Source organism: Drosophila hydei, unplaced genomic scaffold, assembly GCF_003285905.1.
Source record: "Drosophila hydei strain 15085-1641.00,03,60 unplaced genomic scaffold, DhydRS2 tig00008114-arrow-pilon, whole genome shotgun sequence".
Classification (NCBI taxonomy): Eukaryota; Metazoa; Arthropoda; class Insecta; order Diptera; family Drosophilidae; genus Drosophila; species Drosophila hydei.
Window position 1 is genome coordinate 9,332,978 of NW_022045827.1, and position 15,524 is coordinate 9,348,501.

General features: G+C 41.3%; 1 protein-coding gene across 1 annotated transcript; it reads left to right on the forward strand.

Annotated features, from left to right (window-relative positions):
* Window positions 1–287: 287 nt before the first annotated feature.
* On the forward strand, window positions 288–15,301 carry LOC111602183 (protein Wnt-10b; the record flags this gene model as incomplete). The annotated part of the gene is made up of 6 exons (XM_030224489.1): window positions 288–388; window positions 7,176–7,323; window positions 7,711–7,789; window positions 12,523–12,905; window positions 12,986–13,421; window positions 15,046–15,301. Coding segments are annotated over 6 exons (1,335 nt in total), but the record flags the coding sequence as incomplete, so codon positions are not given.
* Between the last annotated feature and the right edge of the window lie 223 nt (window positions 15,302–15,524).

The following is a 15,524-nucleotide window of genomic DNA, read 5'->3' on the forward strand; positions in this document are numbered from 1 at the left end:
AAAATATGCAACGAATATGTGATGTGCGTAGCAAAAAGTGTTGCTGTGTGGCTTCAATGTGTACTACAAAATGTTTGCTGTTGCATGGCCTCGGCAAACCAGCTCAACAACAACAACAACAACAACAGCAACAGCAGCAACTAATCAACTAACTTGTGTGTGCAGCAACAACAAATGCAATCAAAATGTGCTGCTAGTAAAATTTGGGCTTCAATTGTATGAAAATTTATGCAAATCAAAGTCGAGCGATGACTGCGTGGCAAGCAACAACAGCAACTGGCAACAGCAACAACAACAACAGCAACAACTTGACTGCAACACAGTCGCCGTCGCGCCATTGCCATTTGCATTTAATTGTTGTGATTATCTTGGCCTGCTGCACACGGTGGTAAGTGCGAGTATCTTGTGGATACATAGTGTTAACAACGAGTATCTTGCGGATACAGACAACCAGCCCCACTCGTATCTATCTAAGTAGCTGTCCAGCCGCATCCATCAACACTTTGGCGCGTATGTAAAGCAAAACTCAAATGTGTAAATGGCCTGTCAACAAATTAACCCAAGCATTACACAAGCGCAGTTGTTGCTGTTGTGGTTGTTGTTGTCGTTGTTACTGCTGCTGTTGTCGTTGTCGGTGGCAAGTTAATTAATTAAGCGACAACCACAACAACAACAGCAACAACAACAGTAACAGCATCAGCAGCACTTTATGTTGCTGAGTCAACAGATTAATCAATGCGAGTCTTACACGTCCGTTCGACCCGTCGTCCCCTCCCGAAAACTGTCAGCCATAGGTGTTGGCATAATTAATATTGATCTAGCCATAAGGCCGGCCAGCCGAGCTACCTGCTTAATTGCCTGCAGTTGTTGCTGTTGCGCTCAATTCAGGGTGGAACAATTATGCGAATCAAAAACTTAACTCAACTCATTTAATTTATTTTAAATGTTTGAGCAAGCTGGAACGAAACTTTGAAGGAACGACCTAGGCTCAGCAAATAATTAAATTTATTTAAGCTTTCTCTTGACTATAAGTTGAGCTCTATGCCAAGTTAGTTAGTTGCTTAGGAAACTGAGCTGAAGCAAATTGATGCTTAAATTGAATGTTTTAAATATTGATTGAAACTCTAATTTTGTCAATTTATTCAAGGTTTCAAGTATTTTATATCATATGTATAAGAATATATATATATATTAATTTTGTTTAGATATTTGAAAATGTTGTATAGTGCAGATGCATAATTGAAAGTTATATTCTTAAAATAGATGAAGTTGTTTTGAGTGTCTAGAACCAAGCTTCAGCAACCAAGTTTCAGGATCGAACTTTCAGGAGCCAAGCAACCAAGTTTCAGGAACCACGTTTCAGAGTAAATCGAATCGACTCGTAAATCTACAATTTTTCTTTCTTAACTTCTTGATACAAATCTTATATGAATCGATATTATTAAAAAAATAGTTATCTTGAATATAAATTAACAAAGTCGAGACCTAGCAAATGATTTGTTACTCATAAAGTTATAAGGCTATATTGATACCATATATATGTTATATAGATAACTCATACAGGTGATTGATCGCATTCATTTAATTTATTTTACTTACATTGCTTAAATTTAAGGTAAACTATTATAAACTCATAAAATTATGCTCTTTAAGAAAAATCAATTTAAATATATAATCTTACACAACATTTGCTAATCAATGATTTAACACCAAATTGTTTAACGATATATTTATATGAGTTCTCTTGGTTCATGTTAAATAATATTAATAGTAGTATTTTCATAGACTTTATAAAATGCTTTAAAAAACAAATAAAGAAGCATATAAATTTTTTCAATTATTTTATATACTTTTTGAAATTCCTAAATGCCTTAGCCATTCTTCAAGCTATTGAAATTCTTGAACTGCTGCTAGAGGCAGCTCTCTGCAGCCATTGCTATGTTTAGCTATTTAGCTAGACGAAACAGAAAGGAATTCTTTGCCAAAGAAGTCAACGCCATTTTGAATGGTTCATGGCCGCAACTGGACATGGTATCCACCCAGAGAACACACAGCCGAATGGCAATTGCTCAGTTGCTTCCAGTTGCTGTTGCTCTGGCTGCTGGGCTTGTTGTCTCGTCCTCGCATCAACTGCGGCCAACCTACACAATTGAGTTGATTTCAATTGCAGGGTGGTCCGTGGCACTCAGGGCCTTATAATGCGCCAAGCGCTGTCAATCGGTCTCCGACTCCGACGCGTATGTCTGCGTGTGTGTATGTGTGTATGCTGTGCGCAATCAGGCGAACGAGAGGCAATGTCTGTCCAGGTTCCAGGTGCGGCTGACTGGCTGACTGACTGGTTGCCTCGCCTAGTAGTTGCAGCTTGTTAATCTCGTTGCTCTCCTTGTTGTTGTTGTTATTGTTGCATGGGGTTGTCAACATACTTTTTTGCTTGTTGACAACACAGCAACAACAACAGCAGCGACGACGACGAGCAGTTGCAGTCAACTCGAGACTGCAGCAATGCAACCTGAAGAGCAGCCTGCAATTCGGTCGTCTTCCTCGTAGTTACAACGTCATAATTGCAGCGCATAATGAGGCACACACACAGGCATGCGGCAAGTGCAACTGCATCTGCAGCGAAAATTGCCTCAATTTTCGTTTGAAATGCAAATGAAGCACACAGACACCCACACGGCCACGCCCCCAATGATGACAGTGTGCCCAACGCAGTTAAGCAAGTGCAACGTATAATGTGCAGCAACCGAATCCTAATTGGATGCATCAAACACACACGAACACTCACACACACACACACACACACACACACACACACACACACACACACACACACACACACACACACACACAGCTTGAAGTGTGCTGCGCTGCAACACATGGCGTATGCGCAACGCAAGGCAACAACTTGAGCTTGGTTTATTTATGAGTCGCTGCTACTTTGGCAGCCTCAGGTCTGCAGTCTTATATGCACGATATGCAGCGCATTTAATTGCTTGTTAAATTTGTGGCATTCTCTTATCGCTGGGCAGCGCGATAAGGCCGCCTCGATTGGTAGTCAAACGATCTTCGGTTCGACACTTGCCGAACTGCGAGAAAGTTGCCCCAGCAAAGATTTCGATTCTTTGCTGAAATTTACAGCTCATTTACAGCGGCAATAAGTTAGATAAAAGTAGATAAAGAGCAGCTGATAAATGTGTAGCATTATCTAAGCTAACATAAAGGACACACCTAAAGAATATGGAGATCAGATGGACTTAAGCTGGGCACAACAATTGTTCAAAGAAATGAAGAGATAAGTCTAAGAATTCTTAGATTTTGGGTACTATTTAATATATATTATATATATTATAAATGAATTAATTTAATATATATTTTATATATTATAAATTAATTAATTTAATAAATATATTATATATATTATAAATAAGCAAATTGTAACTTGATTCAGAATTTCAAAATTTATAATGGATACATAATTTTTGGCAAGTTTTTGGCTACAATTTAATACACTTTTCCTGCTAAACATGAAATCCATTCGCATGGAACTCGCTGAAGCTGCTCTATCACCAACTCAATATCAGGCATACAAAACTGCAATTTAAAAAGCCGCAAAGAGAGAAACTTAATGAAAATAAATATAAGACAAGAGTTTTCTAAGTGACGTAGCCGACATGGAGATACTCAGTATTGCTGTGCTTTCACAAACTTATATATATAACTTATATATAGTATATACGGCATATAGTAATAATTTGAAATATAATGAATTTAGTGTTCGTGTTAGCAGAAAGGTTCTACATAATTAACCTACAGACATTGTGCCTGAGGGAATAGACATAAAAATAAAAATACGCTTCAAGCCTTGCTCAATGGCTACAGGGTATAATAAAGTTTCTTGGCAAAATGCATTTTAATTGGTCGCCAGATATGCAATGCAGGGCATCACACAGAGCCATCTGCCAGACGTCTCTCAGATAAAGAATTTAAACTGATGCACATTTTGTTAACAGCTTTATAAAGCGTATGGCTTTTAGTCGTCGTCATCGAAGACGTTGTTGTTGGCACTGCCAGTGCTGAGTTTGCCAGTGAATTCAATAAAACTGATAAGGCAACAAAGTCAAGGAACCGACGCTGACTCATGCAGCGGCGTGCAGCATGCGGCAGATCTTCGATCCAATCCGATCCGATGGCGATCCGATGTGGCTGTCTGTCTGGCTTAGCGCGTATTTCACGCGATGCGATAGCAGCGCAATTGATTCGCTTATAAAATTTATCGATCTGTTAGCCGTGGCTTAAAATGTTGCCAGGTTGGTTAATTTGAGTTTAAGGACGATGATGTTGCTTATCAGGCGTGTAAAGTGTTGCCACGATAACCAACAAATAAACTGAAGCAAACTAAAAGTCTGCCAATAAAACGTATATATATTTATATATATACGGCCGATGGGCACAAATTTTTATTTCATTTTCATAATTGAAGTTTCTCACGCTCTGGAGTTCTATTGAAATGCCATAAAGATTGAAATGTGTGGCAAGGCTTTAATAGGCGCCGCCAAAAGTCTTCAGCCGAGCAGCGTTTGGGCCGCAACGTCTGTCAAACGGTAGCCCGTGCATAAATCAAGGATTTTTCGTTGCTTTATGCCCCTCCACAAACTATATCAAATCAGCTAGCTATCTAAGCCAGTTAGGCATAAACATTGTTTCCCACACACAGATACGCTAACTCACACACACACACATATGCTGGCAGCCAGACTCAAGTCAAGGCAGATAACTTTGCCCCGGTCGAGACGAGACATTCCAGGCAGCCTGGCAGCCTGGCTGCCGAAGCCACGGCAACAGCTAGGAATGCTTTTGATCTCGGGCGACTATTCAAATACAGGGTGCCCCACTGTCAGTCAGCCGAAGCATTTCATTTCCATAGCTCTACGCTAGCTCCCTCTGTAATTAAACGAATTTTATCACATTTTTCGTAATGTTTTATTTTTAACGTTTAAGCCATGAAATGCACAAAAGTTTTTTCAGCAAGCCAAAAGCGAAAGCTGCCACGAATAGGAAATACTTAAAAATTAGCTCGACTCTTGGCTTTAAAATCTTAAACTTCAACTATATTAAAGTTGATAAGAAGAGAGTGGACTGAACTGGGCCAAGCAGAATACGTGGATAAGAATTCATAGCTTGAATAAGCTTCAATAATATAAAATATACAATAATTAAAATAATTATAGAAGCGAATATTTCTGTAAAAAAAAGTAAAGGAGGGATTATAACCTAAGATTTTATATAGTAGTACCAATTATATATGGTTTTCCCGAGTTATTGGTAGCCTAATAAACTCTTTCAATATGTTTCCACGGGCAGAACATGTTTGACTATATATGCTTAATATTTGAGCGTTTATTTCTATGGCAACTATAGTCCATCAACCCAGGAACCTAGATACATACATAAATTGATATCAACCGATTTTGACAGACTGTTTAATCATTATGGAAGCATCATTATGCTTTACTCATATAATGACAACAACATACTCTACATTAATAACTTTTCCGATACTTTATATAAAAAAAATCTCAAATTGATAAGCTGACCAAATAAGAGCAGTAGAAAAAATAATTACAAGGAAACAAAAATGATTTGTAATATTTAATTTTTTCTAGTTTTGTTTTATATCTACATCTATGCCATTTAGTAAAAATGTATCCATAGTTCAAAGGTGTGCCTCATCTTTGCAAGATAATTCATGATCAAATGGCAAGTTTTAGTGAAGTTTTTGACACCTGTCTCTTAATTATAACTTAAGCAATAACTACAATATAGTGGTTTCAAATGGTATTGCTGTTGTTTGGTCATCCTTACTTACACATTCTAATACATAAATCGACTCATAAGATTTTCAGAATAATATACAATATAATATATTGATTAGCATAGATGGTATCAAAGTAAGAGGATCAAAGTATAGTATTTTATTCACATGTACCCACGCTAGAGTTGCACCTCATTAACATGGCTAAACTGTGTCGCATCTGCATCTGCAGCTGCAGCTGCAAGACAACGTCATATGCAGTAAACGGGAAGCAAGTGGAGCACAGGCTCTGCGCTGGGCAGCGTGAATGGCATACCAAATGATGGCAGATCCTCAGATCAGTTGCAGCGCTGGCTACGTGTGTGAAAATGGCACGTTTCAACATTTGAGTATTTTTTACATGCGCTACGTGCTACAATTAATCCACACCCACCCCTCCCCGTCCAGCTGAGCGGAGTGGCGTGCGCAAGAAACTACATTGAAGACGCCATCGTTGAGCGCATCACGTATACGCCTGGTATGCCAACAGCAACAGCAACAACAACAACAACTGCGCTCTGCGTGTCACAGATCAACGCGATGCGATGGCGATTTCGATGGATGTGGCGATGAAGTTGTTCAACGTCAACTGGCACTCGCATTCAGTCTTTGTATCTATGTCTGTATCTGTGTCTGTGCATGTGTCTGCGCCTGTATCTGTGCCAGTATCTGTGGCGCAAGATCAGAACACCTCTCCGCTGACCTTGAGTGCCATGGCGCGCTTTAAATGAGTTCAATGCGAGCCTCAACGAGTTGGTTCTTGGACAGGCTTCTGTTGCGTGAGTCATAGACCAAAGACTTGCCTGAAGATTTATGACAGCTCTGGAATTTAATTTAGCTACTGTCCGTCCGTCTATTTGCGCTGAGAGCTTTGCCTTTGCGCGCTCGTTGATTAAATCTGCCACAAAGTCAAATTAAATTTCACATAAACAAATAAAATGAAATTAAATTAAATTTGTTGCCAGGCATTTTTATATTTTATTCACTTAAATTTTATTTATTTCTCTTTTTTTTTGTACTTTTTCGTCTGCGGTTTTTTGGCGCTCAAGGTTAATGACGACTTTCGGCTGCGGTCTGTGTGAGCTCGGGCTGTGATTTGTGTTGGCTACGAAATTGAGTTTGGGGTTTGGGTTTTGGGATTTTTGGGGTTGGTTATTGCGATTGCGATTTAATTGCCTGCTGCGGTTGCTATAATCAAATTTCTGCTAGACCAAGGCGGGCTCTGAGCAGAGAAACACGATTGTTAGCCAAGATATGACAAGTCGCGTCTCTATATATATATAATAAGGATATTGTTAAACTGTCTTGACTTTTACTCTCACAGGTTGTATGGCTTGCCGGATGGACGCGCCACTTGTCGCTCGGTGCCAGGCCTAACCAAAGATCAGGTGGAGCTCTGCTACAAGGCAAGTGATGTAACAGCCGCAGCTCTGGAGGGCCTGGATATGGCCATACGTGAATGCCAGATACAGGTAGTTGGCTAAAATGATTAAATGCACTCAATTTTTATTTTAATAAATATTACTATGAAATTTCTTATATTTGATAATTAAATTTAGATATTTAATAAATTTATTTTAAATATAAATTGTTTATTTTCTTTTACTCTTATAAGAATAAACTTTGAATAGAAAATATCTTTATTTTTGTATACTTTTTCATTATTATTAGTTGTTTTCTTAAAACATTTCCTTGTCCTTATCTTAATTGAGTTAATAGAGGCTAAAACGTTTAGAGCTTGTTATATATTTACCCACATGCACACACGAAGCTATCATAGAATTTTCTTAGAATTTGTGTTAAGTTTCAGTTCTGGACTTTCTGTTGTCAAATTAGCTAATCATTTTATGTGGTTGCAGTTTCAGTGGCATCGCTGGAACTGCTCGTCCCTCAGCACAAAGAGCCGCAATCCGCACGCCTCGAATCTGCTCAAGAAAGGTAAGTGTTTGCCAAGTTTCCCAACTGCCCCAAGTAGCAGTGGCCTGGTCCAACCGAAAGCCATTAAGCTGACACTAAAATGCGCCGTAAGTGTGGCTCAGCTTTCACGCAAACAAAATCGCTTTACGACCAGCAAACGACAAACTGTCAACGGGTTTGCGGTTATGCATAGAGCAACGGCCCACACGCAAACCGCTAGGTAAAAAAGTAAAGTAAATGCACTAAAATCGGGTATGCTCGACTAGCAGATGCCATAAGCCAAGTCCTCACAGATCGACGGCAAACTAACTCAACTCAACTGACTCATGCTGACTCTTACATCGCCTATACCCCTGGCCATATCAGTGTATGAATAGAGTCTAATTAAAAGTGCCCAGCAATAGGCCCTGGTCCAGTGTCCGATGCTATTAGCCATCGCATTATTAGACACGCCATGGCACAAAACCACAGCAGTCGAAGCTGGCGCTGTGCCTGTGACTGTGACTGTGGCTGTAGTTGTAGCTGTAGCTGGTTCTCTGGCTGCCTAATGCCCCAGGCCCAGTTGGTCAGCCGCAGCGCAGCTAGATCATGTTTCTAAGTTTTCCAGCTAGTAAGAGTGTTGCTCGAGGCTTGTTCTGGGCGCACCTTTTGTCACAGCCTAGTGCATCCCAGCAGCGGCAGTGCGAACTTTGACTTTGATATCTTAATCTGTCGGCCAGGCATTATATTTCACACACGCACACACACACACTCGATACGCGGCGTGTGCCTTATGATCATGTTGGTCATGATGATGTTTAACTGACCATCTACAAAGTGTCGCCGCTTTCTTAGCCGCTTTTGTTAGCCAAGTAGCAAATAGCGGTAACTGTATGATCACAAGCGCCGATCTGTATCAGCTGCGACTACTGTTATGACTCACAGCGATAGTTTCTCAGGTTCTATAGGCAGCGTAGGCCACCCAAAAACGCCCTGAAATAGAAGTGAATATTGCTCATAGGTTGTGAATATCAAAATCATATATTCATTGACAAGATTAGAAAGTTTCTTCAAAGAGCAAGACAATCTTTAACTAATGGCCCAAGGTGGCAATCAGGCTAGTTACTTGGAAAATCCTTTGACTTGGAGGCATTGAGGAATGTTTTAACTGCGTTCCCAAGCGCTTCATTAGCTAAATTATGCGTCATACAATTGCTGTAAGGAGAGACAGGGTCCAAGACAATGGGGCGAATGGTCAGCGATCAAAATGGCGGCATGCAATGCAGATGCAAACGATATACTTCCAGTAGCCAGGCTGAAAAGATTTCTCACAAATTTCAATGCAACAAAAAGAAAGAAATAAATAAACAAATGCAAAGAAAAAAATCGTATGAAACAAGCAATAACAAGAGTGGCCTGGGAGACCGTCGAGTAAAAGGGAAAGGCGCGCATCCAAGTCGAGTGGAGACGACTCGACTTGACTCGAGTCCGGCGTAATTTATTTGCATTCATCGTATAAATTATATTGTAAGCAAACCACTTCATTCAATTTCAATTTAAAAAATTGTTATCTCTGTTGACGGATGCTGCCGCGGCCACTGACAACGTACAGCAAAGCGACAGCCAGACATTTCAAGAGACAAACGAACCAGCCAGCGACAACGACTGAACGACTGAACGACTAAACGTGAATCTGGATGTGGATGTGCCAACTCGATCTGTATGCGAATTTCGGTAATGGGCATGGATAAGCTAAGCAGACGCCAATAGCAGCAAATTATAGTCCATCAATTAGTCGGGTGAACATGAAATTGGATTAGATTTTTGTAGAGTCGTAAAAAAGTTCAGCGCGAAAAACGTATTAGAATATTACTTAAGAGTAAAGCATAATGTAAAAGTTGAATGAAATTATGCAGTATTATTATAAAATGGAACACAAATTCATTTTACACTTTGATGAAAAGGCAAATGTCCATGAAACCTTGATAGATCTGTAGAACTCTAACCCTATGCACAATGAAGTCTTTGTGTAAGCAAAACTATAGTTAATCAAGCACTAATGTCAATATAAATTTATTATTTTGATAATATATATATATATAGAATCTTGACTTATCAAAATGAAGAAATCATATCGAGAAAGGTTCTTGAAAAACTATTCTAAGCTATTCAGTAAGTTAGCTAAGTATAATAATTATGCTGATCTAAATATTTGTGGGATCTATTGGTTCCAAAGACATATTTTGCTGAAGAACTTCTGAAAACGAATCAATTGGGTTCAGAATTTCGTACTGAAGTAAGCCAACTCCCTCAAACACTTTACTCAAATATAGACCCAAGCATACATAAACAATGCAAAAAACTTATGAACTAACCTAATACATATAAAATAATATTAAAAGCCATATATCAGAGCTTAAATATAGGCCTAGGGCAAATATTTTATATAATCAATTTACTAAACGAACCGTTTGACTTTAAGATTGCCTCAGCTGGTATTGTGGCAATTGTGGATTTAGTAATTCCGACAAAGCCAGAACAATGTCATTACAGCATATCTACATATAATTTGCATTTAGCCATAATCTTGGGACTGGCATCAAGTGCACGCAAACTTGATCGGGCCAAATACCAAAATGAGTCGGGTTAAAGTTAACAACACTGCCCAATATAACAATGCCGAACCATAAATCTCCAAATGCATGCCACACCAGCAGCAGCAGCAGCCGCAGCAGCCGCAGCAGCAGTTGGAGAAGCCAGAGCAGCACTTCCAAGTAACTCTCGACTAGCCTTCAACGGGGCGCGCAGCGTACGAATATGGTAAACCCAAGCTTATGTCAGTGACATGTCTGCCGATCTGGCCGGCTGTCTGTCTGTCCAGCTGTCCGGCTGTCCGGTTGTCTGTTTGTCAAGCCGCCCGTTCGTGTGTCCATTAAATAAGGAAGGAAACACCGAACTGAACTGCACATAACGAGAGTCAATATTGACAGGCAACAGCAACGCGTGCAACGATTGCGACTGGGAGACTTATAAGGGCAGAGCCACAGTCCAGCCAGCTAGCCAACCAAGCAAGCAAGCCAGCAACCTGAGCAGCCCCAAAACAGCGAGGGATCGACGACGATCGGCCAAGTGAAACGAAACAAATCAAGTCGGAGAGGCACAATGACTGACAATCGAACGGCGCACGGACAGGTCAACTATTTTGCATACATCTACTATAACTTATGGAACTGGTCGATCGTTGATCGTCGTCGCAGATCGCAGATCGTTGCTGCTGCGGCTGCTGCTGCTGCTGCTACTTCGCCATGCATTATTGTCAATCAAGTGAGGCTGGACTTGGGAACTGAGCAGTGGGGCTGGGACTATAGCGGCAGCAGGCATGTACAAAAGTAGTAAAAGGATTACGTACGATCGTCGACGACGATCGACCTTTATCTTGGTCTCGGTTCAGCCAAATGCATGTGACAACAAGCGAGCGACGTATGTCGCAAACAATTACTTGGGATTGCAACATAAGAGACAGAGACAGAGGCAGGGCAAGGGAAAGGGGCAAAGACAGGCATGCACAGGGACAGGTCGCAGAGAGAGAGAGAGAGAGAGAGAGATCGGCTGGTCGCCTGACTCGATCGCTTGCCAATTTATGCGCAGTAAGAAGCACGTCACTGGCCCCAAGGCATTGTCAAATGTAACTCGCTGGCAATGATGTGATTTGGATTTGCAAATGGCCTGGGGGGAGAAACAAAGCGTGCATAAATCAAGACCCAATCGACCGATCAACGAGCACCGATCACACAGATCACAGATCGCGAAAAATTCAATCGAGTGGCAGCGGGCGAAGGAGGTGAAGGAGGTGGCTAGGCTGCGGCTACTGTGCGCATTGATGCATTGATTGATGGCGTCTTAATCGTCAATCAAATGCGCGCTACACTTTTGCATTACACCATTGACATTGGAACGATGCCATCGCTGGATCGGTGGATCGCTGGATCGCTCGATCATTCGATTGCTTTGGCTGTACAACAGCGACAACTTGTCACAACATTGACATTTGCATTCGTGCGCATCCTGAGTGACGGACTCTTGACTTTCGTTGCCATCGGACAGCTTGACCATCTCTGACTGATTGTTTGACAGCTTTTGGCCCCTGCCCTGGCAGCTTCCATCTCCCAGCTCTCAGCCTGCTAGCGGCTAGCAGTTAGCATCTTCTTGATGCACGCCTGTCACATTGACATATGTACTGTCGCCGGTGCATTGGATTTGCTCTGGGGTTTTGTCTTATGCAAAGTGGCGCTGACAATTTGCATGTCAATCGATTGACAAATGTTGCTAACTTTGGTCCGCTCAATGACGGTCCATGTCGGTCATGATTAACGTCAATTTTGACAGTCGTTTGACAGCTGTTGCATAAGCCGTCAACTAACCGACTGGGTGGGTGTGCTCTGGCTTTGGCTGTGCCCACAATTTTGCATCATTAAAACTTGTCTGTTCGATCGCTGGAATCAATTGAATTGGCCAGGCTTTGGGTGGCGGCATTTGAGGCTTGGCGGCAAAGCTTGAACGCTTGTCCAGCCCATGTCTAAGCCAAATGCCGCACAATTCCCTTGGCGATCGCAAAGATAGCAGAGAGCAGACAGCGACAACAACTGCTTGGGCATTCAGTGTTAAAAATAACGCCGCATAACTTAGTTTGCGATAGTTTGCCGTGAATCCCTAGTGACGCATCCACTTCGACTTCCATTGCAATTGCTCTGAAATCTAAACAATCTTCTTCACAGGCTATCGGGAGAGTGCATTTGCCTTTGCCATTTCAGCTGCTGGCGTTGCTCACAGTGTGGCGCGCGCCTGCAGCCAAGGACGCCTGATGTCCTGCGGCTGTGATCCGACCATCAATCGCAAGACGCTCAACAAGAACCTGCGCCAGTCCCTGGACAAGGAGAAAAAGCAGTTTCTTCAGTATCTGGAAACGAATCAAATCCTAACGCCCGAGGAGGAGAAGACATATGAACGATCCAAAATCGCCAGTCGCTGGAAATGGGGCGGCTGCTCCCACAACATGGACTTTGGCGTCGAATACTCCAAGTTATTTCTAGATTGTCGCGAAAAAGCTGGCGATATACAATCCAAAATCAATCTGCACAACAATCATGCAGGCCGAATGGTAAGTGAGCAATAACTGAATATCTGAATATCAACTGAAAATACCTTATGCATTGAATGATTGCCCAACTTTCTGCTTAGGCCGTATCGAATAACATGGAGTTTCGCTGTAAGTGCCACGGCATGTCGGGCAGCTGTCAGCTTAAGACGTGCTGGAAATCTGCGCCCGACTTTCATATTGTGGGCAAAGTGCTGAAGCATCAGTTTCGCAAGGCCATCCTGGTCGATCAGTCCAATCTGGGCAATGGGGAGCCAATCGTGGTGCTGAAGCGCTCGCGCAATAAGAAATCGAATGGAGGCAACAGCGCTGGCAGCTCCACAGATATGGCTGGCGCCGATGCGTCTGCCACGCTGACGGGCAGTGGCAGCCAAAGCGATCTGGACGCCGAGCAGGGCGCACGACAGCCCAAAGCCGATAAGAACGCTGCGCGCATGGCCCGAAAGCTGGAGACGTCGCTCTTCTATTATCAGCGCTCGCCGAACTTTTGCGAACGCGATCTGAGCGCAGATATTCAGGGTGAGTGTTGGCATAGCGAGTTGAGGAAATTTATAAGTATTTAAGTCTGGAAACTGTTTTATTGGCTCATCTTTACTTTTCATCTATATCAAACATAAAAACTTTATTTTTTCTGAAACCCTAACTCACTTTTTGTCTCACCCATTGTAACAAATGCGAATCATATATGAAAAATGATAAGAGCAAATACCATTATAAACAGATTACCAAAAGAAAACATAAAAAAATGTCAAAAATTCGGTCACACTCGGACAACAGGGCACTAATTAAAAATGATTTATTGGCATTGCTTTAGCGATAAATTTGATTTGCCTCTAATAAATAAATCACAAATGCAAATTAACAGCAGCCGGATAACAACAACAACAACTGCACACAAAAAATAGCCATTTATTAACGGAGCTACCAAACATGCCACATAACTCAAAATGCGCCACGACAAAGTCGAGAGCTGCGCATGCGCTCGGCACGTACTCTCCGCCAACAAGCAGCAGCCACAACAACAATAACGACAGCAACTGAGATATGCATGACTAGAAGATACTCTAGCTAAAGTGACCCAAGTAGCTCAGGCCAATGCGATGGAGTAACTAAAAAATCTGAGTTGACTTTTACGAAGTTAAGAGCTCAAGCAGAGATCAACAACTTTTGCTAACAACAATCTAAGTCGTATATAGAGCGAATATATCTAAGATCTATAATCCACATATAATATGAAACTTACTTGAATTTGGAAAGAGCACTAAAATATTCTTAATATTTATAAAAATATATATAAATATTTATATAAGACTTAAGTTAAGATAGATATCTTAACTGTCTCAAAATAATACTCAAAGTAATTATGGAACTGTTAAAACGTTTGCTCGATTAAATATGCCAATTTAAAGTGCTCAACTTTCAGACATTCCACAAACAAAACTATGCACACAGAAATCAATATACCCCATTTAGCCACTTTTAATGGGTATGACTAACTGCCACTTGCAATTTTCGTTAGCCATTTTGTGGCTGCTGCTGCCGTTGACACATTTGCAAATTATCAAAGGCGACTGCGACTGCGACTGCGGGCCAGTTTAAAGTGTTAATTACGACGCAAATTTATAATTAATCGCCGCCGAGCGATGGGGTGTGGGGATGCGGTGAGGGGGCGAGCTATCGAGGTTGGCTCATATCGTTCGGCCCGCAGTCCGCCGTGCTCATCGCAGCGCATTCAACAGGCGCTTGATTCATGTGCCGTGTCTGGCCAAATGATGGCAATTAACGTTGGCAATTAACATCTAACAATTATGATACTTTGCTTAGCGTTGCAGTTAATTGTTTATTTATCGCTTTTTAATGGCCGCAATTTCAACAGTTGCAGCCGAGCACGAACGACAGCTTAACACTTTATAAAGCCCCAACTAGTCGTTGATTAATCGAGTCCTTTGCCTAACTTGATTAGCATATTGAAAATTGACATGATCAGATCAGATCATAATGGCTGAAATGCTGAGCGCTCTTTGGAGTTGTTCATTCTACAGAAAAAAATATTTTAAAAATAAATCGATATTTATCGATCTCATTACTTATTTATATTTTTATTATAATTTCTAAATAATTTTATTATTGTTTAATATTTCAGGTACAATTGGTCGCAAATGCAATCGCAATAGCACGACCAGCGATAGCTGCGCCTCTCTCTGCTGTGGGCGTGGTCACAGTCAAGTGAAGGAACGACGCGCCGAACGCTGCCGCTGTAAATTCCAATGGTGCTGCAGCGTCGAGTGCGATGAGTGCCATGTGGAGGAGTGGATAAGTGTGTGCAACTAAGCCCCTTGCCGCTGCCCAAGACAACTGATAAAAGACTGCTCTTCAATTAGCAAACAGCAGCAGCTAAAGCCAAGAAACGGAATAAGAAATCAGTATTAAAATACACTTAATTAACAACAATTAATTATATACGAATAGATTAAAATTAAAATACTCAATATTGAATAGGACGACTATAGATGGATCCATTGTGCGAGTGCGTGTACATTTTATGTTTAGCTTTAGCAGTCCATTTCACTTACGAATATCTGTAAATACAAATAATAAGATGCACGATTAGAGTCTGTCAAC